The sequence below is a fragment of the Equus caballus genome, chromosome 13 (genome assembly GCF_041296265.1).
Source record: "Equus caballus isolate H_3958 breed thoroughbred chromosome 13, TB-T2T, whole genome shotgun sequence".
NCBI classification, from domain to species: Eukaryota; Metazoa; Chordata; class Mammalia; order Perissodactyla; family Equidae; genus Equus; species Equus caballus.
Window position 1 is genome coordinate 131,836 of NC_091696.1, and position 26,951 is coordinate 158,786.

At 64.1% G+C, this 26,951-nt stretch overlaps 1 protein-coding gene across 1 annotated transcript in view; it reads left to right on the forward strand.

The window, feature by feature from the left end:
• FAM20C (FAM20C golgi associated secretory pathway kinase) overlaps positions 1 to 25,394 on the forward strand; it is a 33,858-nt gene extending 8,464 nt beyond the window's left edge. The window contains exons 3-10 of the mRNA XM_023655046.2: positions 1,670 to 1,748; positions 19,573 to 19,665; positions 20,242 to 20,357; positions 23,042 to 23,222; positions 23,590 to 23,699; positions 23,888 to 23,969; positions 24,368 to 24,427; positions 24,664 to 25,394. Coding sequence (XP_023510814.1) covers positions 1,670 to 1,748; positions 19,573 to 19,665; positions 20,242 to 20,357; positions 23,042 to 23,222; positions 23,590 to 23,699; positions 23,888 to 23,969; positions 24,368 to 24,427; positions 24,664 to 24,913 — 971 coding nt within the window. The 3' untranslated portion in view covers positions 24,914 to 25,394. The remainder of the gene's footprint in view (positions 1 to 1,669; positions 1,749 to 19,572; positions 19,666 to 20,241; positions 20,358 to 23,041; positions 23,223 to 23,589; positions 23,700 to 23,887; positions 23,970 to 24,367; positions 24,428 to 24,663) is intronic.
• The last annotated feature ends 1,557 nt before the right edge of the window (positions 25,395 to 26,951 follow it).

The following is a 26,951-nucleotide window of genomic DNA, read 5'->3' on the forward strand; positions in this document are numbered from 1 at the left end:
GGGCTTAACTGCCCGCCTGGTGTGCTCATCGTCAAAGGCGGGTGTTCATGGACCGTGGGTGCTTCCTAAGCTGTTTTGCTTGACGGTCAGTCTGTGAGCGTTTGCTGTGCAGTTAAAACTCCTTTGCTCCTGGTAAGAGGGCTGCACAGTGAATCACCGTGCGCCCTGTGCCCGCCCCCGGGTTGGCATTTTCAAGTTATTCCCGGTGTTTTGGAGTTCGGTCCCTGAGGGCCGCGGGCTCAGAGCTTCGCCGACAGGCCCAGCCCCACGCTGCTCCCAGGAGCCGCTGCTCCAGCCCTGGCTCCTGGACTCGGGGGCCCGGACCCTCCAGATGCCGTGAGGAGAGCGAAGGTTGCAGAGTGGGGTCGGCCGGCAGGAACCAGGAGGAGGGCCTGGGCCTGGCGCACACGGAGGCAGGAGAGCCCAGAGATGCCCGGGGAACCGAGGACTTGTGGAGGGCTTCCAACGCCATGGTGGCCGCCGTTTAGAACGGGCCCCGTGCCCGACGCTGTTCGAGAGGCTTCCCCGCGTCGCCCGCTTACTCGTCACGGCAGGCCTGGGATGGCCACGGGCGCAGCCTGAGCCCCGACAGGTCCTGTGATGCGTTTTCCTGGTTTGGCTTGGCCGTCACCATCACCCCATGCAGGAGATGGCAGGTGTCCCCAGGGCCCTTGAATAGAAGGGGACTGAGGGTAGGGAGGCAGCCCCGTGGAAGCCGAGCAGACCCCAGCCTCAGGGCTGCCCCCCACCAAGGCCCCCCACCACGGCGCCCTCGAGCCCGTCCGCACTCCGTCCGTCCAGCTCCGGGTGTATAGTTTGCAATGTGCCCGCCCCGGTGAACATGGACTCTGGTGACGACGCCCTCCTGCTCTCGTTCACGCCTGTGACACTAGCTCACCAGTGCCTGGTGTGCGCACAGGACGCCGTCTGTGACAAGCCCTGTGCGTCCCGTTTCAGGTGGCCTGGAGCTTCGCCGTGCCAACAGGTGGGGGTTGGGGGTCAGCCAGCTTAGTGCTCAGGGCCGCCGCAGGCCCAGCCCAGCGCCCCCGAGGAAACCCCCGCACATTTTCCTTCCTTCTGCTCCGTCAGCAAAAAGGAAAACCCACAGTCAGGAAAAAGCAGGTCCTTTCGGGAATCCTGTAGCCTCCGAGCCGGCCAGGCAGCCGGGAAGCCAGAGCGAGACTTGTGGACCTTCCACCCCCGCGGGGCCGCGTGGAGCCCGGGGAGGTGTCTGAGGAGTGAGGCACCCCCGCCTGAGGGGTCTTCGGGGTCTCCTCAGATGAACTCGGCCTTGGCTCCCCTAGGACCCAGGAACTGAGACGGCGGCAGTGCTGTGTGTGTGTGTGTGTTTGTGAGCGGGTGTGAGCAGGTGTCCAGGCGCGTGTCGTGTGTCTGGGGAGGGAGGCGGTGCGGGCAGGTGCGCCCCTGGCCGTTCTTTGTAGAAGCCGGTCCCCTCGTCTGCGTTCAGGCTGTGGGAGAGGTTCTGCCCGACACCTGGTGTCAGGAGGGTGAACCAGCGTCATTGCAAGAAACCCCAAACTTCCCAGGCAGAAGGGGCCCTCGGTCACGTCCAGGGGCCCAGGCGGGGCCGTGGGGTCATGGGGGGTGCCGGCGTTGGAGGAGAGGGGCCTGGGGCAGCGAGTGACCTGTGTCTCTTCCCTCCCCGCAGCCATGAAGTCAGGGGGCACGCAGCTCAAGCTCATCATGACGTTCCAGAACTACGGGCAGGCGCTGTTCAAGCCCATGAAGTGAGTGGGGCCAGCCGGGGTTGGGGTGCAGGGGCGGAGGGTCCGGTGGAAAGTCAGGGTCGCCCCCGGGGGTGTTTTGGGGTGTGACCTCTGGGTGACACCTCTCTACTGTCTCCCCGTCAATGCAAAGCGGGTACCAGGGGCCCCGCGCCTCCCCATCCCCCTTTGACCTCCCCACACGCCTGGGGGTCAGCCCTCTCTGCACGGGGCCAGTCGGTAAACGGTTTGGGGTTTGCAGGCCGTGGGGTCACGTCTCAACTGCTCAGCTCCGTTCTCCCGGCCGAAGCAGCCACACGACACGTACATGAGCGAGCATGGCTGTGCCGATAAAACTTTATTTGTAAAACCAGTTGGTGGGCCGGTCCTGACCCACCAGATAAAATAGAACAAATAAATAGAATAGGATCATTTCAGACACTTTGTGGGTCAACAAAACGTAGCTGCCGGTTTGCAGCTGGTGGTGGTTTCATTCGGGCTTATTTCTGGGCCTCCTGCCCCCGCTCCCTGGACAGTTGTCCTGGACGGCTGCATGGAGGAGGTGGCCTGCCCAGGACTTCCCCCAGGACCCACCTGACCTTTCTCTGAGCTGGGGCTGCCGGGGGCCCAGCTGCCTCGCCTGGCTCACGCAGCCCCGACTCCCGTGAGGATGATTTGGGCGAGGTGAGCAGGTGGCGTCCACTCAGCTGGATGGTGTGCGGCCTGGGGCAGCTGTGGGCTCCTCACAGAACATTCTGGAAAGTGTGTAGCCTGTGGCAGGTGTGGGCCCCTTGTAGGACTCTCTGTGCCTTTGACCCTCTGTGCCAGGAGACACCATGAGCGGCCGCATTCTCAGCCTGGGGCGGGTGCCGGTGCCTCAAGGAACATTCTGGAAGGTGTGCAGCCTGCAGCTTCTTCCAGGCCCCTTGGGGTCACGGCCGTGCTGTGCCGGGACGGGCGGGCCTGGACCTTCCACGGCCCAGTCAGGAGGGCGGACTTGTCCTCAGGCCCCTCCTGCTGGGCCCCGGGCACAGGCCGTCGTCCTGCGGACAAGTCTCCATGGCCTGGCGGACGTCTCCAGGGACATGGAGAGCTCCCTGTGCGGAGGGGCCGTTCCCAGCCTTGGGGCATGGACTCTGGTCCCATGGGCTCAGGCTGCCGGTGGGGTTGGGGGCTCCCCTGTCCCCCGCAGGGTCCCCTGTGACTCTGAGGTTGGGTCTTGTCCTGGAGGAGCTGGGTGTGCAGCTGGGGGTCGTGACAACAGCAGTAATCATGATGTTCGCTGAGCTTCGGCTGCGTGCAGCCCGCGGTCACCAGTGTTCCTGGGCCGGGCTCCGAGCGGGGGTTCACAGGTCGCCATGTGAGTCACAGGAAGGGCTGTTATTGCCCGAGGTCGAACCTGAGCCCCCAGAGGCCCCTCGGGAGGCTGCTGGCTCTCGTTCGCCCCGTCTCCCCAGCTCTCAGCCCCGGCCCATCGGGTCTGGGAGGAGGTCAGGACCTGCGTCTCCAGCGCCGGAGGCCGAGGCGTTGGGCGGACAGTCGAGGGCGGCGCTCAGCAAAGGCCAGTGTGACAGTGGGATCCATGGGGAGGTTGAGGCCGGTCCAAGCCATAGAACTGGGGTTGGGAATCCGAGGCAGGAGGGGAAAGGCTGTGTTCACAGGCAGAACCAGGGCAGGGCCGTGGGCTCCGTGCCCTGCACGCGCGTGCTCCAGGTGACGACCCCAGCCAGGCAGCGTGGGGGACAAGCTGCCGACATCGGCCCTCCCGGCCTGGTCCTCTGGCTCTTCTGCTGGGCCGGGTCCAGCGCTTCTTGGCAGCCAGGACCCCCGTCCACTGACCACGCCGAGTCTGGCATCGATTGTGTCCCGCTGCCGGCAGCCTCCGCTCCCCTGATGACCCCCGGGGGGCTGGACGAAGACCCAGGTGCCCGCTCACCGTTTCCTGCCCCGATGGCTGTGGCCTGAGTAGGAAAACAGCTGTGGTTGTGGCCGTCGTGGTGAAAAATTAAAATCCGTGATTAATGTTTCTCGTGAAGAACTTTCTTCTACGAGCTCATCGCCGCGTTGTCAGTTGTCAGAAGAAGATTTCGAATTAATCAGGTGGGAGTGTTTCTCCCCCGAGATCTTGAAGGATGGGGGCTGAGTGGGTCCAGAGAGGGACAGGCGAGGCGGGCGGGCCGGGGTCCTGCAGAGCGTAATTCACGCGGTACGCGGGGGACCATCGAAAGCCAACGGTCACACGTTTTTAATAGGCATGGAAAAGACGTCACTGGACATCAGCCCTCGAGTTCCTGGATATTCTTGCTTTAGGGTTGAAGGAAGATTTTTTTTAACTGCTTTATCCAGATGTAATTCACACACCACACAGTCCACCGCCTGAAGCCAACTGCTCAGTAGGTTTTAGCATCTTCCCAGAATTCCGTGTCCATCACTGCAGTCGACTGAGAACCTTTTGTTGCTCCAGAATGAACCCTGTACGCCGTTGCCATCACTCCGTCCCCTGCCCTCCCTCTGGGCCTGGACAACCGCTAACCCCCTTTCTGTCTGGAGCCCCCTGTCCTGCAACCCCGGATAAACAGCAAACAATGTGCATCCTTTGTGACCAGCCTCGTTCACTCAGCATCAGGATTCACCTGTGTTGTGGCATGTCAGGGCTTCACTCCTTTTCACGGCTAAGTAATATTCCACCGTGGGGATGGACCACATTTTATTTAATGGGCATTTGGGTTATTTCGCTTTTTGGCTGCGTGAATGATGCTGCGATGGACATTCATGTCCAGTCTCGGGGGGACGTGTGTTTTCATTTCTCCTGGTGAATTCCTAGGAGTGGAGTTGCTGGATCATTTGACAATAAGTTTAACTGTTTGAGGACCTGCCGGGCGGTCTCCTACAGCAACTCCCACTTTAGGATCCCACCAGCGTCCCCGCAGTCTCGCCCACCCTCGTTCTCTGCCCGCTGTGGGTTCGAGCCGTCCCAGTGGGTGCGCAGCGATGTCTCCGTGTGGCTTTGACTTCAGTTCTCTGGTGACGAGTGACTGGAGCATCTTTTCTGGTCCCGTTGGCCATTTGTGGATCTTCTTTGGAGAAACGTCAGTTCAGATTTCTTGCATGTTTTAGTCGCCTTTTGTTAGTACGTTGTAAGAGCTCTTTACATGTTTTGGACCCAAGACCCTTGTCACAGAGGTCGTGTCGTTTGAAGCACAAGTTTTCGGTTTTGAGCAAGATGCCCGATTTGCCCGTTTTGCTGTCGTTGCCTGTGCTTATGGCATAGTATTGAGTTTTAATATTGAGAAAATGCGTGTGCGGGGGAGGTGGTGGTGCAGGCAATGTACGTGGCTAAAGTCAGGATGCCCCCGTGCACCCACTGAGCCAGCCGGCCTGGCAGGGCCATCTTGTGGGACCACCAGTAAATTCTCTCCCCTCGCTGGTTTACCCCTCTGTCCACACGGGCATGGTAGGAAGAGGCCTTGAGACCCAGCCTGTCGGGTCAGTTCAGGAGGCAGGGCACCAAGCTTCCTGAAGCAGCTGCGGGTTAGACGCCGAGGCCGAGCGGGGCGGGCACACCCCTCGCACAGGCTCTTTCAACAGATTCCAACCTGCTTCTTGGAAAGGAGCCTTCCGGGCAGCCCGTGACGTTGCTGTGCCCGCCTCCCGGCAGAAATAGGCATCCGGCTGACCCACACATGCTCCCCGGGCCCCCGGCTGGCCGAGCGCCAGGCCCTGGGAATAGAGGCATGATTCAGACGTGGCTCCCCTGAGCTCGGGGCGGACAGGGAGCGGGGTGTGTCTGTGCCCCCACCGCAGCCCGGGAGCTGGGCCTGGAGTAGTCGGTGCCCGATGTGCACAGAGCAGAGGGAAGGGAGTGGACAAGGCAGACGGGAGCGTGCGAGCAGCTGCCTCCCAGCCGAGCGGGGCCCGGGCTGGCAGCTAGAAGGCTCCCCAGAGGTGACCTCAGCTGAGGCCTGAGGACGAAAGTGAAAGTCAAGTGAAGGTTGGCTCTCTGCAGGCCAGGGGGCCAGCCTGGAGGAGGAGGTGCACTCTGAATGGACGGCTCCCGCAGGGCGAGAGGCTGCCTGTCCAGGACGGTGGCTGCGATCAGGGTCTGCATCCCGTGGCTGCTGAAATACAAGTTAATCAAAGTGAAACAAAGGCCACGTTGTAGATGACGCAGATAGAGACGGCGTCCACCGTCGCAGGAAGGCCTGCTGGGCAGCCCTGGGTTTGCGCACAGAACATGAGGGACGATGAGGCGGCGGGCGTGGGGCTGAGGCCACACGTGGGGCACCTGGACTGGGTGCGGGTTTTCTGGGAGCGTCATCAGCCCCGCTAAGGGGCTGCCCCGGGCACTCAGAGCCAGTGAGGTGGGGAGAGCCAGGCTTGTCAGGTGTCAGAGGAACAATGATGGGGAGGCCGAGGGTGGTGGGGAGAGACGGGGGGAAAGCAGACCCCCGAACACAGCGATTGGACGTTGGGGTTGAGAGAGGGAAGGTCTGGTGGCCTTTGGGGGCATCCCAGCAGAGAGGGGCGCACAGGGGCCTGGAGCGAGGAGAGGACATGCCGGGCATCACCTCTGGTCTCCCCTTCCTGCTGTGTGACCGCACAGAACTCCCTTCCCCTCTCTGGGCCTGGGTTCCTGGCGCTGGACTGGACGGGGCTGGATTGCACCCTGACTTCAAGTCCAGGGCCGCAGAGGGGGTGACCCCAGCCCGAGCCGAGCGGCACCCAAGGTCACCCAAGATCACCCAAGGTCACCCGCGAGCAGGAGGCGGGGCTGGAAGAGGCCGCAGCTGGCTGACCTCAGCGCAGTGGGGGCTGTGGTGATGCCTGTCTCCCCCATGAGATCTCAAGGCAGGCATGTCCCCCGTGGGACCACCTTGTCTCCACTGACAGTAAGTGCAGGCTAGTTTCTTATTCCTGAGCTCACAGCGAGCGACAGTTGAGTTCTGCACCTGCGTCCACAGCCGTGCTCGTGTCCTGGGGCTGCAGGAACAGAGAACCACGGCCAGGGGTTGGCATAATGGCAGCTTGTCCTCCTCCAGCTCTGGGGGCGGAAGTCCCAGGTCAAGGGGTCGGGGGCCGTGCTCTCCCCGAGGGCCCCCGGGAGGGTCCTTCCTGCTTCTCCAGCTCCTGGAGGCGGCCGGCAGCCCTGGGCGTCCTCGTCCGTGGCCGCGTCCCTCCAGCCTCTGCTCAGTCCTCGCGCGGCTTCTCCCTGCAAGTCTGTGTCCACGTGCCCTCTTCTCACGAGGACACCCGGCCCTGGGTGGCGGCCACCTGCTCCACTGTGACCTCGTCCGAGCCAATTCCATCCACACGGTCCCCGTTTCCAAGAAAGGTCCCGCTCACAGGTTCCGGGGTCAGGACTTCAGTGTGTCTTTTGGGGGCACACAGTTCACCCTGCGCAGCACCTGGTGACACCTAGCCTGTGACACCAGCACCTCTTCTCACTGCCCATTGATGGTGGCAGGGATGAGCTTTCGTCTTTACCATCCGTCAGTTCACCCGCCAGCCTGAGGCCGCCTTTTCCATCGCACGAGGAGAGACGGGCTCAGATCGAGGCAGATAATGTGAGTGTTGGTAAAACTCAATAAAGTTTTATTTTACCGACATCGTAACTTCCCATTTCCTCGCCTTTTAAGCATTTACGTTTCCGTTGTGTTTTAACATCTGTGTGGACATGTGCGCGAATCGTAGCGGCATCCAGGGCTGAGCACGAGCCCCGAGGTTGAGAGCAGGATGGAGGAGCCGGCCCCCCGCAGCTTCTGCTCCCCCCCCTCCCGGCGCCTCCCGCGGCACCGACCTGCCCGCCCCACGAGGGGCCTCTCGTCCGCCGCCTCCACTCGGTGCTGTGTCTGCGAGTTCGTCTGGTCACTGAATCGTGTTCCGTTGTGTGAATTCGCCCCGCTTTACCGTCCCTCCCCGGCCGGTGGACACGTGGTTCGTCTCCCGTTTGAGGACGTTGTTGGTGAAGCTGCTGTGACCGTCTTGTCATCCTGGAGGACGCGTTTGGAGGGAGTCGTCCGTCCAGAGTGCGGCCTTGGGTCACAGGTCGGCTGGGCTCCGCCGTGGTGGGTCCTGCCGGGTCTGCCCCCAGGCTGCGCCCAAGGTCGACATGCCGCATCGCCAGGACGGCGCCTGGTGCCGGGGCCGCACGCCCGTGTCGAGATTGCCGTGGGGCAGAGGTCGTCCACACACAGCCTGGAGGGGTCACGGGCTGTGCACCCCCCTCCCTCTGGCCGGGCCAGGCCTGACCCGACGCTGCCCCGGGTCCTTGCTGCCCTGGCGTGGAGGCAGCAGGCTCCCCTCCATCCTGCTCGCGGCTCCTCGGTCTGCAGGACCGGCCAGCGTGGCCGTGGGGGTCATCTTTCCCTCTTTCCTTAGATTCCCAGCGTGGCAGGCGGGAGAACGTCTCTGAGCCGCTGGGCTGGGCCCGCGAGAGCCGCTTCCTCGTTGTCACTGTCACTTTAGTCTCGGCCATGACGGACCAGTGGCGGCTCCAGCTCAAGTCCTCTGACCTTCCAACCACAGGGCGCAGGTGTGTTTTTATTTCCAATGATCCCTGAAGGAGGAGGAAATTGAGGGTCAGCAGGATTTACGGGTGGACAGGGAGCGGGCGGCAGGCCAGGGCTGGAGTCCAGGGTCTCAGCCAGTGGGGCCCGCGCCCCTCGGGCGCTGTGGGGCCGGTGCAGGGGCCGCCTGGAGCCCCCTCGCTGGGCCGGGCGTCTTTGTGGAGCACGCGCTGCCCGTGGTGAACCCGCTGTCTCCTGTCAGCAGCAGCTGTGTTCAGGGGGCACCAGGCAGGCCCCGCCCAGCACGTCCCGTCTGCCTCGGTTTACCTCTTCTCTGCTGGCCAGGCCTTGGCCCAGGGGCTGGACTGAAACAGAACCGTGTCCAGCGCACTCTGTCAAACCTCCCACTGGCCGTCTGCCCTGCTTTCCTTCTGCAAAGAGTAGAAACGTGTGCGTGTGCGCGTGTGTCCTCGTCCCCGAGGGCCGCCGTCCGTGAGCAGCTGTCTTGAGGCTCAGGAATTCCTCGCAGCCGAGACCCATAAACAGGCAGCTGCAGAAAGATGTACAGGCTGTGACCTCATTTCTAAATGCAGAAACCCGAGCCTCCCACCATCTGACCGGGTGAGGCCCACCGCCCAGGCGGCAGGCTGCAGGGCGCGCTGAGAAGAGGGGGCAGGAGAGCGGGGCCTCGACCCTGTGGTCATGACCTTGGTCTGCAGAGCTGCCCACCGAGACCCAGGGCTGCTGTGGGTCACCGGCCAGGCGCCTCCCCACACGGCTCAGGGCCCGAGGGGACGAGGGGCTGGTCGCGCCCCCGGCGGGTGAGCAGGTGCAACTGGGAGACCCAGGAGCTTAGTGTCGGCTTCCTGGGGCCTCGGGCCATGCGGGGTCCACGTGCTGGGGACCACTGACCGCCGTCCCCGTCCCTCCAGGCTCAGCCAGGCCTCCGCACGACCAGGTCCATCTGGGTCAAACTCTCAGACGGGCGCCCTGCTTGGGGCTGGCGTTTCCTCGGGGTCAGTGATCTGTGGTCCAGACGGGTCGCCCTCCGTTTCCACTCGTCGCCTTTACAAGGAGAGAATTTAAAGAGGCTCCAAGTCGCAGCCCCTGGAGGAGGAAGGAGCCCGGCTCAGGGCGCCGTTAGAACTTCCTTTCATTGAGATGGAACCGATGTGTAACGTTGTGTCAGTTGAGGGCGCCCTGCTGAGCTGATACATTGAAGCTGCAACATTGTTCCCATTGCAGCCTCACTGCCTCAACTGGCTGCTTTCTGGCCCCGCCCTCCCCACGTCCCCCCCACTCACTGCGTCCCCATCTGGGCGCTAACCCAGGAAGGTCCAGCTCAGCCCCGCACCCTCGACTGCCCCGTGCCGTGCGGTTTGCCCACCATGTCCATGTGGCCCTTTGACACCGTCACCTGACCCGTCTAACTTCCCCAGAAGCACAGGGCCCCGTGGACCTCAGGGGAGCCTCGAGCTCCCAGCTCAGCGCCTGGTCCCCAAGGCAGGGCGTGGGGGTCTGAGAACTCGTGTCCGGTCTGTGGGCGCCGTGTGGCTGCCCCTCTCACCATCCTGGGTCCCGGTATGCGACCGTGTCTATGGCTGAGGCTCAGCCAGGGCCTGGGGCCGGTCCCTTCTCCCTCCCAGGGCCACTAAGCTGGTGCGACTGACAGATAGAGACAGGGAAATGGAGGCGGGAGAGGTGATGGCTGTTAACACGGGACCTTCAGTCGCTCTGGTCCAGCCTGTGTCTGACAGATGCACAAACCTGCCACGACTGCGGGGCGAGGCTGCATGAGGCGGGAGGGTGGGAAGGAAGGAGTCACAGGCGCTGAACAGCTGGGGAGGGGACCTCTGAGTTGGGTCTTGCAGGGTGAGTAGGAGTTCTCCGGGGCAGGAGGGCCTCTGGGCATATGCCCCACACTAAGGCTTGGGGGAGATGAAAGGGTTTGAGGACCAGTGAGAGGGCGGTGGGGGGTTTCCAAGGATTTGCTGTTCTGCCGACAAATAATTCGTGTCTTCTCGCTGCTGGTCTCCCCCCAGGCCCCGAAGGCAAACACACGGCCCAATGCCGGCCGCCGGGTGTGGAGCCAGCAGGGCCTGGCCCGGCCAGAGGTGGACAAGGGCCCCTTTGTGTCCACACTCGGCCTGGGCCGGCCTCCCAGCCCGCTCTGCGCGCCCGTTCTGGCTGGGGTGGGGGGTGCCGCCTGGCTTCCAGGAGCCTCAGCGTCCTCCCCGTGGCGACGCCCCAGGCCGGGTGTGCAGGGGCCGCCCCGTAGACATCTCCGTGATTAGCCCCATCCTTCTCCTGGATCCCGCTGGCCCAGCTGGTCGTCGGGCTGCGGCCCGGTGCCTCGCAGGCCGGACGCTTCTGTCGTGTCGAGTGTTCAGCGGCGAACCAGACACATGAGGTCCCGTGCGGCTCGGAGCCTCAGTTCTAGAGACGAGTCGACGGCACATGAACTGATGAACAGGACGTTTCAGAGCGAAATCCGTGGGAGGCGTCAGGCTGAGCCGCGAGCCCAGGGGAAGGCCGGCCCGCCCAGCCGAGCGCTTCCTGGGGCTTCTGGAAAAGTCTCTGTGCTTCGTGTAGTATCAGAGCAAGTGAGTTGTCCTTTCCAAAAACGTTCTCCTGATGGGCGACGTCGAGTCTTCTCGTGTTTTCCTCGGGTCGTTTGGGCGTCCGGGCGCCTGGGCTGGGGTGTCGTTCTAATCGGCACGAGGAGCGGAGGTTGAAGGGGATTGAAATGTGGTCCTGACTCCCTCGTCCTGGAAAGGAAATGAACGTCGGGGTTTCTTTCAAGAGCAGCTCGATCAGGGTTTTATGCCACAAAAGGAAACGTGCCGACTTGAGATCCCCTAAAAGGAGCCCAGGGAGGGCCTGGAGGGCAGGCCCCACCTCTGGCCGTTTATTCTCCTGGACGAAGGCGACTCTGGGCAGTGACCTCGGGGCTAAAGGTTTGGACCTGGGTGAGCGGTCGGGAGCGGGTGGCATCGTCATTTTTATGAGCTTTTAATAAAACGTTGAACCACAGGCCCCAAACCCAGACGGGCAGGTGCACCTGTGCTCCTAGGGCGACTGAGAAGCCGCGTGTGTTTCCGTTTTCATTCATTCCTCAGTTGCATCCTGAGGCCGGGGGAGCCGCCGGCGGGGCGTTGACAACACAGGGATCCCAGCGAGTCCTCCTCCTTCGCTTTGGAATCGCGGCCGAGTCGTTGCGATTACGTTTAAGTGGAACTGACTTGGGACCTTCTTTGTGGTTATGAATCCGCTCTGAACCGTTTTTAAATTGGTTTTCATTAGGGCCCGGTGGCTCAGCGGTTAAGTGCGCACATTCCACTTTGGTAGCCTGGGGTTTGCCGGTTCAGATCTCAGGTGCAGACATGGCACCGCTTGGCATGCCATGCTATGGCAGGCGTCCCACATAGAAAGTAGAGGAAGATGGGCACGGATGTGAGCTCAGGGCCAGTCTTCCTCAGCAAAAAGAGGAGGATTGGCAGCAGATGTTAGCTCAGGGCTAATCTTCCTCAAAAAAAAAACTCATTTTTTAAATTGGCCCCAGGAGGTTTAAGAGTCTCTTCCAAATAGGTTTTTCCACCCAACGAGAGAGACAAGCGACTTCTCTCCTTCTGCATCCGCCTCTGAGCGCCGTGGGGCCGGGGCTCCTGGACGCCGAGGGGGGGTGAGGCGGGTCTGAAGGGGGTCCTGTCACCTGAACGGCACGAGTCGCCAATTGGTCCTCGAGCTCTGGCCGCAGAGTCTGAGCAATGAGATGCCGGGAGGGAAACCCGGTGTGGTCGGCACGAGGCCCGTGGGGGTCGGAGAAGTTTTGCTGCACGGAGCCCGGGGCTGAGGCCCCTCGGTCCAGACCCAGGCCGTCCAGCACGAGAGGTTTTGAAGGAGACGAGACACCGACCCCCCCCCCGTGTGGGCCGGGATAGGCGATGCCAGAGTTAGTGGAAGTGTTGACGGTACACTCGAGGACCAAAAGGTCATCTGGGGTCACGGCCGGGGCAGCCCCCCCGCACCCTCCAGAGCGTCACAGCCGAAAACCTAGTGTTGAGCAGCTTAATTTATCCCCTGGTGACAAGGCGCGGTTTCCTGCCGCGTGAGTCAGGGACGACCGTGTTTGGGAGGAAGAAGGACGCGTCTGCTGCCCGAGGTCGGCCCTGAGATGGAACTGGAGCGTCGTCCCCTCTGGGACGTCTGCTCAGATGTCGGGTCCTGGTCCCCGAGCCCGTGCGTGTGACCTTGTTTGCAGAGTGATCAAGTCAGGGTCTGGGGGCGCTGGCGCCGCCCTGGATCCCGGTGGCCCCAAGTGCCATCACGTGTGTCCTCGAGTGAGGACCTGAGGGAGGTTGGACGCTGAGAAACCGGCAGAGGCAGAGCCTGGGAGGTGCGGCTCGAGCCCAGGAGCACCGGCAGCCGCAGAGGCTGGAAGAGGCAGCGGGACGGTCCCCTGGGGTCTCAGTAGGGGGTGCGACAGCCGGCACCTCAATGTGGATGTGGGGCCTCCAGAACCGCAAGGGTCAAACTCCTGTGGTTTCAGGCTCCGGTTTGTGGCTCTTTGTTCTGGCAGCCACAGGACATTTGCTCGCCTCCTGGGCCCCGGAGCTGAGATAAGTGAGGCGCATGTGGATGGTGGGTTTGCTGCTCGCTGGCCCGTGACCTCAGGGGGTCTCCTCGTCTCTGAGCTCCGGTTCCCCGTCTGTGAAACGGGCCTGATAGCGAATCCTGGCAAGTGTGCAAGTCAGTGTCATGAAGCTCCGAGGACACAGCCTGACTCCTGGAGCCCTCAGGCTGGTGGGCGTGCGGCTCACACGCGTGGGAGCATGTGCCCCCTCGCCTCTCCGCCCAGGCCCACCCTCTCCTCACCCACCTCCCCATCCCAGGCCCCGTCCAGGGCGCCCTTGGTTGGAGCGGGGCCTCGGACCCACGTGCACAGCCCTGACTGGCCCCGCTCTCTACAAATGATGGAGACCTCTCTGACCCTCCGTCTCCTCGTCTGTAGGGTGGGGACGCGTCACAGGGAGTCACAAGGCTTCGGGGTGTGAATCCACGTGACCGCGGGCGCTCAGCTCTTACTCCTTCACAGTCTTGGGGAGCCAGCTGCCAGTTTCTTCTATTTTTAACCAAAGCAGAAGTTTTCTGTTTTCCCACAAATTGAAGAACGTCGAGGTGTTAATGGCAACCGTGAGAACTGCCCAGGGGCCGCTTCTAACGGGAGGAGCCGCGCGGTTGTGACGGTTGTTCGAGGCGGGAACGGTGACGGGAGGGGCCGGGAAGGGCATGTGCAGGACGGGACACACGGCGGCCGCTTCCCTCCCTCTGAAATCGGGGTCCTGCCCTGGGAGCCAGGCCCTTCCCCGGGGACGCGGGGACGGGGTCTGCCGCCAGACCCCGGTGCCAGCGGCACAGCCTTCCCGTGTCCCCGCAGGAGCCTGGACACCCGCCCTGGCGGGGAGCGCCTTCCGGCCTCACGGGGCCCGGCTCCAGCGCCCAGAGGAGGTTCTGACCCCGGAAGAAAGTGGCTTTCAGGACCGGCCACCGGAGCCACGTCTGCCTTTGGGGCCCGAAGAAAAGAGCAGGATTTGGGTCCGAGCCCCCTGGTTCCCCCAGGACCTGCCGTTTCTCGCCTTCCCCACCTCAGGCTCCCTTGTCCTTAAAACGGGGACGAGGATCGGAGACGCGGGGCACGTGGCGCTCGCCGATTCTGCCGCTCTGGCTCCTGAGAAACAGGTGCCGCCTCTCGCGGGTTCTGTATCGTTTGTCGAAAGTGTAATAAACATCAGCAGCGAGGCGTGACCGGATCCGGAGGAAACGGCCCGGGTCTGACGACCTTTCCAAGGTCACTGGGTCACTGCGCTGTTTGTGCTACTCGGCGTCACCGAGGTTCTCTGTCAGCTTCCTGCCGCGGCTGGGACGAGTGACACAAACCTGGCCGCTCAGAGCCGCACGGGTTCCCTCCCCGCGGCCCTGGACGTCGGAATCTAAGGGATCCGCAGGCCGCTCCTTCCCGAGGCTCCCGGGGAGACGCTGTTTCCTCCTCCGTCTGCAAGGCCGTCGGGGTGGCCGCCTCTGCAGCCCGATCACCCCCTGCCTCCCTCTCATAGGACCCCCTGGGAGGACATTGGGATGATCCTCAGTCCAGGACGATGTCCCATCTCAGGAGCCTTAATCACACCAGCAACTTCCTTCTGCCATTTAAGGGGCGTATTCAAGGTTCTGGGTCCTCAGATCACAGATTTCCTGGGAGAGGTCGACATAGTCATTCTCACTGTAGTATGAATAACCGCCATCAGCTCTTACTGCGCTTCCTTCGGAGCAAAGGGAAGTCCCTCTAAAGGAGGGAAAGGGAATGTGGAAGTGCGGGGGGCTCCCAAGAGCTGGTCCTGACGGCACCTCACCAAGGTTTAGCCAGCCTGGGACTTGAGGGTGTCAGGGGTGCCCAGCATCCCCCAGGGCCTGCTTCCTGGTTGCCTGTGGGGCTTAGGGTGACTGTCCAAGCCGGGCGGAGGCCTTCCTGAGAGAGCGGGGGTGGACGAGCACCTCCCTCGGGGCCCGGCCGTCTGCATCTCACCACGCTCCACCCCGTCTTCTCTCTTCACCCCGGTCACCGCTGCCAAGGGCTCTGTCACCAAGACGGTCACCTCACTGCCTGTGTGCCTGTGTCCCCGCGGCTGTTTTACCAGGAAACTCAGCCCTTGACCTTTCGGTTCCTGCCGCGCGGGCTGCGGGCAGGTGTGGCTCCCTCTGCCCTCGGAGCCAGGTCCGGGGGTTCCAGGCGCCGACCTCTCTGGGTGGGGGCACGGCCAGGCCAGAGGCTCCTCAGGTCCCCGGTCCTCTCAGGGTCTCACACATCCCTGGGAGGGGCTCCCGCTCAGTCCACGGAGAGGACCGTGACTCCCGGGCTCCGAGCCCGTGTGCTGTTCCAGGAAACGCTAATCCCGGCCTCCCCGCCCCTCGTCCGGGCGGCACAGGCTCTGGGGGCCCGGCTCCCCCCCGCACCGTGTCGGTAACATCTCCTTCCCACAATTCCACGCCCCTCTCCCCCGGAAGAAGCCGGGAGCCTGGGGTGGCCTGGGCCCACCTGGCTGGGGACACCTGGAGGGAGGAGAGGCTGCAGGGTTAGCCCAGGGGTACTGGGTTCAGTACTTTCCCAAAGTCTTCCCCCAAACGGCTGTGTCAGCACCAGCACCTGCTGTTCTCGTGGCCCAGGACGCGGCAGGAAGGCCTCCCCGCGGAGGGAGCGTGTTCCGTGTCCCCCCGTCCGGGCGAGGAGGGAAATCCCAGTCCCCCTGCGCCCCTTAGTGGCCCCGAGTTCTTGCGGTGTGGACCCGCCAGAGGGGATGGCGCCAGGAGGTGGGCAGGCGGCTGGTGGATCCTGTGGTTTCACGGAAGTGACCGTCCGTGGTGGACCCTGCCCTTCCCCCCCTCACCCCCCGTCACGGCCGGCAGGGTCCACCGCCCTCCCTTGTTCTGCCCAAACCTTCGGCCGTGAGATGGCGGGGAGCTGCCCCTCCTTCTCCATCGGCCCCACAAATGAGTCCGGCCTCTCGCCATCGTTCTTCCTGCCCCCAGCTCTCAGCCTGTGTGGCCTTGACCGCTCAAGGTCAGGGGAGCCAGGTCAGCGGCTACAGCCTGAGCCCTGCTCAGTGACCTCGTGGGGACGGAGGCAGCAGAAATCACCCTGTCCACAGCGGGGGAAACTGAGGTGAGGACTCTAAGGCACTCCCCCAGCCCTCGCTGCCAGCAGTGGGGGCCAGGTCTGCCCCGCCGTCCAGGCACCACGGGCGTTCTGCCCACAGCCGACAGACAGGAGGCCCACACGGGGTCCACCTTCCTCCCGTGTGCCCCCCTCCCCTTCGGGTGTTTCCCGAGGGGCCTTGTCAGGACAGATCAACAGGGCCCCTGCCCACAGGAGCTTGCCACCTGCAAGAGCCTTAAAACCCCATACGGTTCTTCCACGTCAGGAGGCCGGCCCAGAGCACACAGGCCCGGAGGACGCAGGCCCAGGAGCGTCTCAAGCTTCAGGAGGGAGGAAAGCCCCGGGGCAAAACATGCTTCAGCTACCTCTCTGCACGTCTGCAGCCATTCTGGGGAGGGGCGTCTGGGAGCCAACACAGCGGGGCGGAAGGCCCACACGGCCTCGGGGCTGGGGACAGAGCTGCCTCCTGTGAACAGCCAGGGGACCGAGGTCCCGGGAAGGCCCAAGGCGGGAGATGTGAGGGAACCAGGAATTGTGCTGGGACCTGTCACAGAGCCTCCAGGAAGTGGCCAGGTTCTTCCCAGAGCAGCGGGGCTCGGAGCCACCTGCACTCAGGTGTGTGACGGGCTCAGAGGGGTGGCCGGGGTGAGGGCAGAGGGAGCAAAGGCCACAGCATTGACGGATGGAAATGCTCACTTGCTAGCATCACAGATATTGCTGCTGCACATCAGGCAGTAAGGGTCACTGTGTGCTAGAAACCATGGCCATGGAGGTGATGCTGGTGGTGATGATGGTCGTGGTGGTGGTGATGGTGCTGATGGTGGTGGTGATGATGGTGGTGATGGTGATGGAGATGATGATGATGATGATGGTGATGGTGGTGATGATGTTGGTGGTAATGGTCATGGTGGTCGTGGTGATGATGGTGGTGGTGATGATGGTGATGGTGATGATGGTGGTGGTGATGATGATGGTGGTGGTGGTGGTGGTGATGGTGGTGGTGATGGTGATGATGGTGATGGTGATGATGGTGGTGGTGATGATGATGGTGGTGGTGGTGGTGGTGGTGGTGATGGTGATGGTGGTGATGATGGTGGTGGTGATGGTGGTGATGGTGGTGGTGATGGTGATGATGGTGATGGTGATGATGGTGGTGGTGATGATGATGATGATGATGATGGTGGTGGTGATGGTGGTGGTGATGGTGGTGATGGTCATGGTGGTCATGGTGATGATGGTGGTTGTGGTGATGATGGTGGTGGTCGTGGTGATGGTGGTGATCATGGAAATTGAAGCAATGAGGGTGGGAAGAGCTCGAGGCGGCAGGTGGATTCGTGTGCTTCCCCCATCGTCTCCTCCTCTGCTCATCTGTTTACTAACCTCCTGTTCTCGAGCACGCACTTGGCTGGGCCCTCCAGCCCCCGGGCCCTGCAGACAATGGTCTAGTGTGACTGTGCCAAGCTCCTCGGGGGACGAGCCTTTGTCTCAGGCTGCCAGGAGGCCACGGGGCTGAGACGGACCTCGGCGAGGGTGGAGGAGGGAAGCACAGGCAGAGGGCCCGGCACAGGCAGAGGTGCAGAGACGGGAGGGCCTGGGGCTGGTCCCGGGAGGTGTAGTGACGCTGGAGCAGCAGGGGCGAGGGGGCCGGGGCAGGAGAGGAGGCGGGCGTCTCTGGCTGCAGGAGTCCTGGGCGGCCGGGTGCCAAGGAGCCAGCTGAGGCGCTGAGTTGGGGGCTGAGCCTGTGGCACCCGTGGGTCTAAAGGGTGCTGTGCTGTCGGCTGCTGTGTGTCCACCCTCAGTGCTGCTCCCTCTGCTTGCTGCCCGCCCGGGGCTCTCAGGCCTCCACGTGCAGAATGAGCCGGTGGCCGCAGGAGCCAGGGCCCAGAGCAGACACGGGGAGGGGTCTCCTGCCTCGGCCCCCAGGGGCCTGTTGCTGATGTGTGAGGTGCTCTGATGCCACCTGGGCACAGGCAGTGAGAGGTGTCCAAGAGCATGGAGCCATTCCCGAGGGGCTTCCTGGAGGTGGCAGCCCAGCTGAGAAATTGGAAGGAGGAAGGTCTGGCTGGGGCCGGGGAGGACGGGCTGCCTCCCGCCCAGATGAGGAAAGAGGGACAAAGGGACATCGAGGGGGCAGAGAAGCCAATGATTCGTGAGGGTTTCCAGGGTCCCTCTGCCCCGGGGGCGGGCGGTGAGCTCTGTCTACCCAGCTGACGAGGGTCAGAGGCCAGTACTTTCCAAAGAAAGTGACTCTTAATTCCACGACAAGCAAGGCCGGAGGCGCGTGGTGGGCTCTGCTTCCGGGGCGCACGGGGGTCCGGGGGGGCCGTGTGCACTGGAGGCTCGGAAGTTCCCCGGAGAGAAATCTTGTCAAATCCGAATTTTTCTGTTTCTGGTTAAAACTGACGACAATCCAGTGGAGCCAGGGTGTGCGCTCGACTCCAGTTCCTCCAGGTCGAGTCAGTGACCCCTTCTTAACCTCAGAAACACCCCCCACCCCAGAAGTGGCAGCTCGGGTCCGAGGGCGGCCTCCCGTCCGCTCGTGGTTTGTCCCACGGTGTTTCTCAAAACCTGAAGCGGACTTGCCAGTATTTAAAGGTCAGGCGATTCCGTGGAGACTTCTAGGCTGTTGCTCGGGGCGAGCGTCAGGCCTGCGACGGCGGAGCCGGGGGGCCCAGGTTCCTCAGTGCAGAACCCCAGGCGGGGGGCGTGGAGGCCGGGAGGCTGGGCCATCGGGCTGCACACACTGCCGGCCAGAGTGGGGGGCCGCGGGGCTCACTCACCACACACCTGCTGCGGGGGGGGCAGGGGGTGACCTGCCGGGTAGGAGCAGCTGGTGGCCCGGCTCTGACCACCAGGCGTCCTGCATGGGCCGGGCACGTCCCTGCTCCAGACAGAGCTTACCCTCCAGGCCGGGGGGCCCGGGGTGAACTGCGCTCGTGGTCGTGGGGGCATCGGGGGGAGCTGCCTCTGAGGGGTCGACCGCCTGAGCCAGCAGTTCTCCGAAGCGTGGAACATGGTGGCACGCTGTGAAAGAAATGGTCCCACGGTCTGTGTCGGGCTGCAGGCCTTGTCAGAGCCTTTATGGAGCTGTTGTGCGCTGTTGAGACCCCAGAGGGCACTCTCATAGGCACCGTTACCCGAACTCCAGACGTCTGTGATGAGGCTCCTTCTGTGCGGAAGCCCCTGGGCCTGGGTGGGGGGGACACGTTAATGCCCACTTAGCATCCGGAGACGTGAAGGGAAGGTCGTTCCAGGAAAACAGATCAGTGTGAGCGAAGAGAGCATGGGCGGGACAAAAAGACGGTCTGGACTCGGCTCCGGGAGATGGGGAGGGGCAGAGGGTCCCAACGCTTATTCCAGGCTCCCCCACGCCGCGTTTCCGCCCTCCAGACGCGGGAGCGGTCGAAGCAGATAAAGTTGTCAGGTGACAGGGAAGGGACGGGCTTTTCATGTTCGTTTCTGTGTGAATGTCATTTCTTTGGCTGTAAGTTTAGATAATTTGCTTTTTAATGCTGACGGGTTCACAAAATTCTTGGGAATTCAGCCGCCGGCTCTCGTGAGCTGGTGGGCTCCTCGCGCCCTCCCTGGCAGGTTCCTCGGCGGTAAATGCCGTCCGTCTTGTCCGTTTCTCCAGGCAGACGAGGGAGCAGGAGACGCCCCCCGACTTCTTCTACTTCTCCGACTACGAGAGGCACAACGCGGAGATCGCGGCCTTCCACCTGGACAGGTGAGTCTGCTTCCGCCGCGGCCTCCCCACGGGCGCGGTTGCGGGTCAGAGCACTGCACGAGCGCTGGGCCCCAGCCCTCCACCTGCAGCACCGAGTCCTGCGGCCGCTTAGAACACGGCGTCCCCGCTCCGCCCGGGCCCAGGACCAGAAGGGCCTTTCTGTGAAAACGAGAGCAGCCGCGGCCGCCGGGCCCCTCCCTGGGAGGAGGGTGACTTGTTTACCACGGCCGGGTGCCGCCGTGGGGGGGCCGAGGGTGCGGCGGGTCCTGTCTGGACGGCCCGCATTCCTCTGCGCCCGCCGCCTCCCCGCAGAGGACGGTGACGCCCGTGTCACCGGGAGGCTCAGGTCCGCGCCCTCCGCGTGGGAGGCGGCTCAGGAGGCGGCCCTGGGAAAGCGGCGGTTTAGTTTAATTTTGTTTGAAACCTGCCCGGGCCCTGGGCAGATGGACGCACCGCCCGCGTCAGCCCTGGGCCGTCACCGAGGGCGCCAGGAGGAGCCGTGACCCCAGGTCGGGCCGGAGGAGGGCGGAGTGGGCCGGGGGCACGAGGTGAAGTCCCCTCCGTCCTTCCCGCCAGGATCCTGGACTTCCGCCGTGTGCCGCCCGTGGCCGGCAGGATGGTCAACATGACCAAGGAGATCCGGGACGTCACGCGGGACAAGAAGCTGTGGAGGACGTTCTTCATCTCCCCAGGTAACGCGCCAGCTCGCGGTCCTTTAGTCAAAGGGAACCGGACGTAACCGGCCCCGCGCCAAGCGTGGCGGTTGTTTCTACCGTTAGTGTTCGAAAAGGTGAATTGAGTCGTTCTTGCAAACCCGGCGTCTCCAACGCCTTCTCCGGCTCCAACACGAGGCCTCCGTTCTCTGAGCTGCCCCCCGAGTTTAAGTCGCCCCAACACGACCCTCACGCACTGGTGGGGCCGGCAGTGGGGAGCCCGCGAATGAGGGGAGAGCAGGACAGAAACCCCCGCGAGGCAGGAGGAAGGTTTCTGTTCCCCCGTCAGTGTCTCAGCCACATGACCAGAAATCAAAGGGCTGAGGAAGAACCTGTGGTGGGGAGGGGTCTCTGAGGGCCTCCCACAGCTTGCACGCCCCCAGCGACGGGGAGCTCATCGCTCACTGATCGTTCAGTTTGTATCTGCTCGGCTGGAGCTGAGAGATGAGTCCTTCTTCTCAAAGGCCCGAGCTCCTCCACCTCGCCCCGCAGGGACCCCTCTGTGGTCTTTCCGGGTCCACCAATATGCTGTGAAAGCCCGAGAATCTCGTTTGGCGCCCGAGGCCCCACCGCTAATGATGCAGCCTCGAAGGCGCAACCTCGAAGCCCCTGCCAGGTGGCCGGGCTCCCTCTCTCCGTGACTGTCTCCGTCCGGCCGTCGGCTCCGGCAGCTGGACCTCCTCCTGAAGCCTCTGGAACGTGCGGTTTTCTCTACAGCAGCTTTGACCTCGTTTGAGAAAAAGAAATCTCACTCAGATTCCTTTGTCACTTGGTTGCTTCACCTGCACGTCCAGGCCCACCAATGCCGAAATGCCACAGATGCCGGGCTCTGCTGGGATCCGCCGTGTCCCTTCTGCCTCCAGGAGCCCAAGAAGCTCTGCTCTGGGGTCGATTGGGAAAGGGAGAAAAAGGGGGGCCGGGCTCCAGACAGGGGAGCGTGGAGGTGGCCTGGGAGGTGGGGTGAGGGCAAGCTGCCTGCAGCCCCACTGTGGACAGGAGGCCGGGGCGCCGTGTCAGGACACAGACGGAACTCACCTTCAGAGGGGCCGCTGCGCGGACGTCCAAGGAGGGCGCTTCTCATTCTCTTTGGTAAAATTCTACCTACGTGATCTCCTCCAGGTCAGGACGAGATTCTGAGCCGCTCCGGGCCCCCCGCCCTCCAGATCTCAGACTGGCTTTAAATGGCTTTTTCCTGCCGCTCGGCTCGTCCTGGAGACCCAGCCCCGCCTCAGAGCCGCCCGTCTGCCCGGCTCCCAGGTGGCCCGAGGACGTGACCCCGAGGGCGCGAAGGCGGGTGCCTGGGGCGGACTGTGCCCCTGCCGTCTCCCGCGTCCATCCTGATTATCATAATCGTTATTTCTAAGATGAAGAGGGGCCCACGCTCCCCCCTCTGTAGGCAGGGGTCGACCTCACAGCCGCGCTGTGACCCGGCCCACTCAGGGCCACGCGTCCTCTGGCTCCACCCAGGTCCCCTATTCAACTGTGAAGCAGGGGCCACTGTGGTCCTCAATTCAGACGAGGAAACTGAGGCACAAGGAGGTGGAGGGCGTCGCCTGGGGCCGCACGGCTGGAAGGAGAGACCCTTGGCCCTGAGCATTTCTCCACCAAATAAACAAAGTGATCGAAGGCGGAAACAGGGGCTCGGCCAGTAAACGCGCCCGCGGCAGGACAGCCCCCTCGGGGCCCTGAATGGCGCAACAGCCGGGCGACGCCGTCTAAAAGGCTCCGCTCGGTTGAGACATAATCACGTCGTACGGCCCGCAGGCGAGTGGTCGTGCGTCCCCATGACTCCGCGAGGCGACAGGTGTCAGCGCCTCCTCTTTTCACGGTTAAATAACGTTCGGTCTGTGGACGAACCACGTGTTCTTTGTCCGTCCATCACCCCCTGGGCTGCGACCCGGCTGCCTGGACGCTCAAGAACGGTTTCCGTGTGGACGCGCTCCATTCCTCGTGCGTCGCCCGGCGAGTGGGTCGGTCACGTGGACTCTGCGTCTGGTTTCTGAGGATCTGCCCGACCCCTTTCCGCGGCGGCTGCACCGCACGCGCCCACCACACGTCTCTGCCCCAGCGACACCTGCGACTGTCTGTTCTCCTGATGGAACCAGCCTGGCGCGGACGGGCGGCGTCTCCTTGCAGCTGGATCTACAACCCTGAGCGTCTTCTCACGTCCTTGCGGCCGTTTCTAGATTTTCTCTGGGGAAATATCCGTTGAATTCCTTCACCCGTTTACTTGTTGGGTTATTTATCTTGTTGAGTCGTAGGAGTTCTTTACATGTGTAAGCGCTGGACCCTCATCAGATAGGCGGTTTGCAAATGCTTCCTCGCGCTCTGTGGGTTTTCTTTGTGGGGCGAATGCCTGTTTAAGCCATTGAACGTCGACTCTAGCGTTTCCACAGACTCCGCTCCCTTAGTTTTGAGGGCGACTAGAAAGAACCTGGTTCAGACCCCAGTGTAGCTGCCACAGCTGTGTGGCGACGGGCAGGTCGGCGCCCCTCTCTGGGCCTTGTAACATGGGGCTGAGATGGAAGGTGAGAATGTGGGGGGCCCGCCTGTCCCGGGTGGGGTGCAGGCCGCGTGCAGACTCGGGCCCGGGACTGATGTTCGGGGAGGGGCCGGCGTGGGGAGACGTGGCCCCGTTAACTGGCTTGTCCCTCTGCCACCAGCCAACAACATCTGCTTCTACGGGGAGTGCTCCTACTACTGCTCCACGGAGCACGCGCTGTGCGGGAAGCCGGACCAGATCGAGGGCTCGCTGGCCGCCTTCCTGCCCGACCTCTCGCTGGCCAAGCGGAAGACCTGGCGCAACCCCTGGCGGCGCTCGTACCACAAGCGCAAGAAGGCCGAGTGAGTGAGCAGCGCGGGCACCCCGACACTGACCCCGGGCTCGGGGGGGCCGGCCCCTGACAGGGACCCTCCAAACCCCGGCGTCCGGGCTGGCACTCGCCTCCAGGTGTGGTCAGCACAGGGCAGGGGCCCTGATGCAATCACCTCCCAGACCCCTGCTCCTGTTAATGCAGCCTCAGCCGCCTGCTGGCCTGTTTCCATCTGCAGCCAGGTTTATTTGGCAGCGAGAGCTTTTCTCCCACCCACCCTGGTCCCGGCTGCAGTGTCCACCCCACCGTTCCTAGTGGGACCGTGCTGGACGCTGGCTCGGGCCTCCCTGTCGACCCAGAGGCGGCCCGGCCTCCTCACGCCATGCTGCTCCCTGCAGGTGGGAGGTGGACCCCGACTACTGTGAAGAGGTGAAGCAGACGCCGCCCTACGACAACAGCCGCCGCATCCTGGACGTGATGGACATGACCATCTTCGACTTCCTCATGGGTGCGTCCCGGGGGCGGCGGCTGGAGTCGGGGGTCTATCGCCAAGCCGTGGGGACCAGCCGAGGCCTGTGGTGTGAGGGGCCCCGGCTCGGAGGTGGGATGCACGCGGGAGGGCGGGGGGGCGTGTCCGGGCTGCACGGAAGCTTCTGGAATGGAGGATGCGGACGGGCGTGCTCTGCTCCTCCGCAGGGAACATGGACCGGCACCATTACGAGACCTTCGAGAAGTTCGGGAACGAGACCTTCATCATCCACCTGGACAACGGGAGAGGGTGAGGCGGGGCGTGGCCGTCCCCAAGGCCACCGTGTGCGTGACGCGGGCGTGGATCCCCCCACTCCCCCCACGCCGACTGGGGTCCACGGCGGGGAGGGTGTGTGCCGCTGAGCCACCTGATTTCACAGTAACCCTGTGAGCGGGTCCTGTTTCCTGGTGTCTGCCTGGGGAAACCGAGGCACAAGGAGGCAGCTGGGATGCCTCACTCAGCCGCTTCGGCTCCATCCAGCGGCCGGAACCAAAGGGCCCATGTCGTCCCAGGCCCTGCGTCCGGGACCAGAGACACACCGCCTGGCCTCCACGGCCCTCGCAGCCCAGCAGGCCGCCCACGAGCGGCCACTCTCTCTGTGTCCCCGTCCCCCTCGTGCAGCCCGACAACTCGGCTTTTCTCCGCAGGTTTGGAAAATATTCGCACGACGAGCTGTCCATCCTGGTGCCTCTACAGCAGTGCTGCAGGTACGGCTGACCCCCGCCCTCTGCCCCCCGCCCTCCGCCCTCCGCCTCCCAGGGGCCCCCAGCCGCCCCGTGTCCACAGCTGGGCCTGTCCCCAGGCGAGTGGCTGCCCTGTCTGCCCACGGGCCCTGCTGGGCCTCACGCGGCCACGTCCTGCATGGCGGGACGAGAGGAGGGGACCAGCCCGGCCTCGATTCGGGCGCTGACGCCGCTGCCCCGCGTCCCCCGCGTCCCCCCAGGATCAGGAAGTCCACGCACCTGCGGCTGCAGCTGCTGGCCCGGGAGGAGTTCAAGCTGAGCCTGCTGATGGCGGAGTCGCTGCGGGGCGACCGCGTGGCGCCCGTGCTGTACGGGCCGCACCTGGAGGCGCTGGACCGGCGGCTGCGCATCGTGCTGCAGGCCGTCAGAGACTGCGTGGACAAGGACGGGCTGCCCAGCGTGGTGGAGGACGACCTGGGCCCCCCGCACAGAGGCTCCGCCCGGAGGTAGTGACCGCGAGCCGCCGGCCGGCCAGCCGCCAAGGGGGACACGCGCCCGCCGCGCAGCCGGGACCTCCGGGCGAACGGGCTGCTCCCGGCCGGGGCCGTGGGTCCAACAGGACTCGCCTGACTCGTTTCCGAGACCAGAAGAGGCCGGGAGGCGGCCGGCGCCCCGTGTCGAGAGGAAGCCCCGTGACCACCTTGGTCCACACGGGGCGTAAACAGAGGGCCCGCCATGCGGCCCAGACCGCCCCCCGCTCGCGGGACCCAAACTGAGATGAACTCCTCCTCCCGGGCCCCGGGCGCACTCGGGGGCCGTGTCCTCTGACACCAGGAGGCTCCGAGCGACGTAACGACCAGTCACTCCGTTCCACGGCGGCGGGGCCCCGGTGGCGGGTGTGACCGCGTCCCCGAGGGCAGAGCCGCTGTCCTGGCCACGTTTTGTGGGGTCGTCTCAATGTGGTAAAAGTACAATAAAGAGACAGCAGACACGTTGGGGCCTTGCTGTCCCTGACCCCTGACCCCAGCCCTGACGCTGTCCCTGCCCCCTGACCCCGGCTTCCGAGGGGCCCCGGGGCTGTACCCAAGGCTGGACGGAGGGAGGGTGAGGCCTGAGCTCCCTCGGGGGGGACGGGTGTGGGGCGGGTAGCCCGGCCTCTCCCGCTGTGGCCGCTCTGAGGGCTGGGGGGCGTCCGGTCACACAGCTCTGGCATCAGGTGGGCCCATGTTTACCCAGCAGGCCCCAGGGCAGCATGGTGGGACGGGCTGCAGGAGCGGTGTGCACTGGCCACACTGGGCCGGGGGCTGGAGGGAAGCAGCGTGTCCCCCACACTGGCCCTGGGGCCCGAAATCTGCTCAGACTCGCCAGGCGCCTGCCGCGGGTCAGGTGGGGCCCGGTGGTGACGGGATGTCAGCAGAGGTCTGCAGGGCGGTGGTGGAGACGCACGATAACCCGCAAACAGGTGGCAGACTGGACACTGCGATGGGCGGCGAGGGGACGGGGAGCCGAGGGGCACCAGGCGGCTGCGTGCGAGGGGGCCGTGGCCAAGCTCACAGGTCGAGGCCCCGACCCCAGAGTGGCCGCATCTGGGAGGTAACTGGGGTCAAACGAGGTCGTGAGGGCGGCCTGACCCCGCAGGACTGTCCCCATAAGGAGAGGACAGGCCACAGGGGGACACGGGGAGAGGACGGCCATCTGCAGCCAGGAACAGAGACCCACCCAGAACGAGAAGATGAGGCCCTTGTCCGAGCCCGTCTGCGGCTCTGCCGTGGCCACTGCAGCCTGACGAGAACGTGCACGTGGCCTCCGTCCCCGGGCCCCACACGCAGCTCCCGGGTCCCTGGGAATCTCCTGAGCTGAAGACGAGCAGGACGGAGTTGGGGCGGCCGGGAGGAGCGCGGTGAGCAGGGGCTGGTCCTGCAGGGTGACATCCCGGCATCCCCCCTGGAGGAGGGACGTGTCACCTGGAGCCGCGTCCCCTGCCCCATTCAGAGGGAGGACCCCGGCCCGGGAGGAGGGCTGGAGAAGGCCCAGTGGGACGACGATGAGGCCCCCACGCCTCCAGGCTCCCCGGGGAACAGAGAGGGTCGGCCGTCTCTGCGGAAGGGACGGTGGCTCAGCGGCGACAGGCACCTGCCGGGACGTGGTGAGGACCTGGCCGTCCAGGTGGAGCAGAGCGTTGGGAGGGAGGGGACACAATCAGGGCGCCGGGCTCGGCCGGGAGAGGTGTCGATCAACACACTTTCCAGGAAGCGACTAAGGGGACGGGAGGGGAGGAGGGACGAGGACGTGTCGGGAACGGAGCGAGGAAAAACTCCCCCTGGGGACGTCCGCGTGCGCCCGCGTTCCCACGAGCCCGGCGGCCTCTCCGCCCACGAGCAGGACAGACCAGAGGGGCGAGGAGAGAGCGGGCAAGGATTCAAAAGTGACTAAACGAAAGCAGACCAGGGAGAAAGGGAAAGGAAGGGGCCCCGAGGTCGGTCCTGGTTTCAGAGAATCGGGTTCGGGAGGGAGCAGAGGCCGCGTCCAGAATTAAGATGAGGAAACG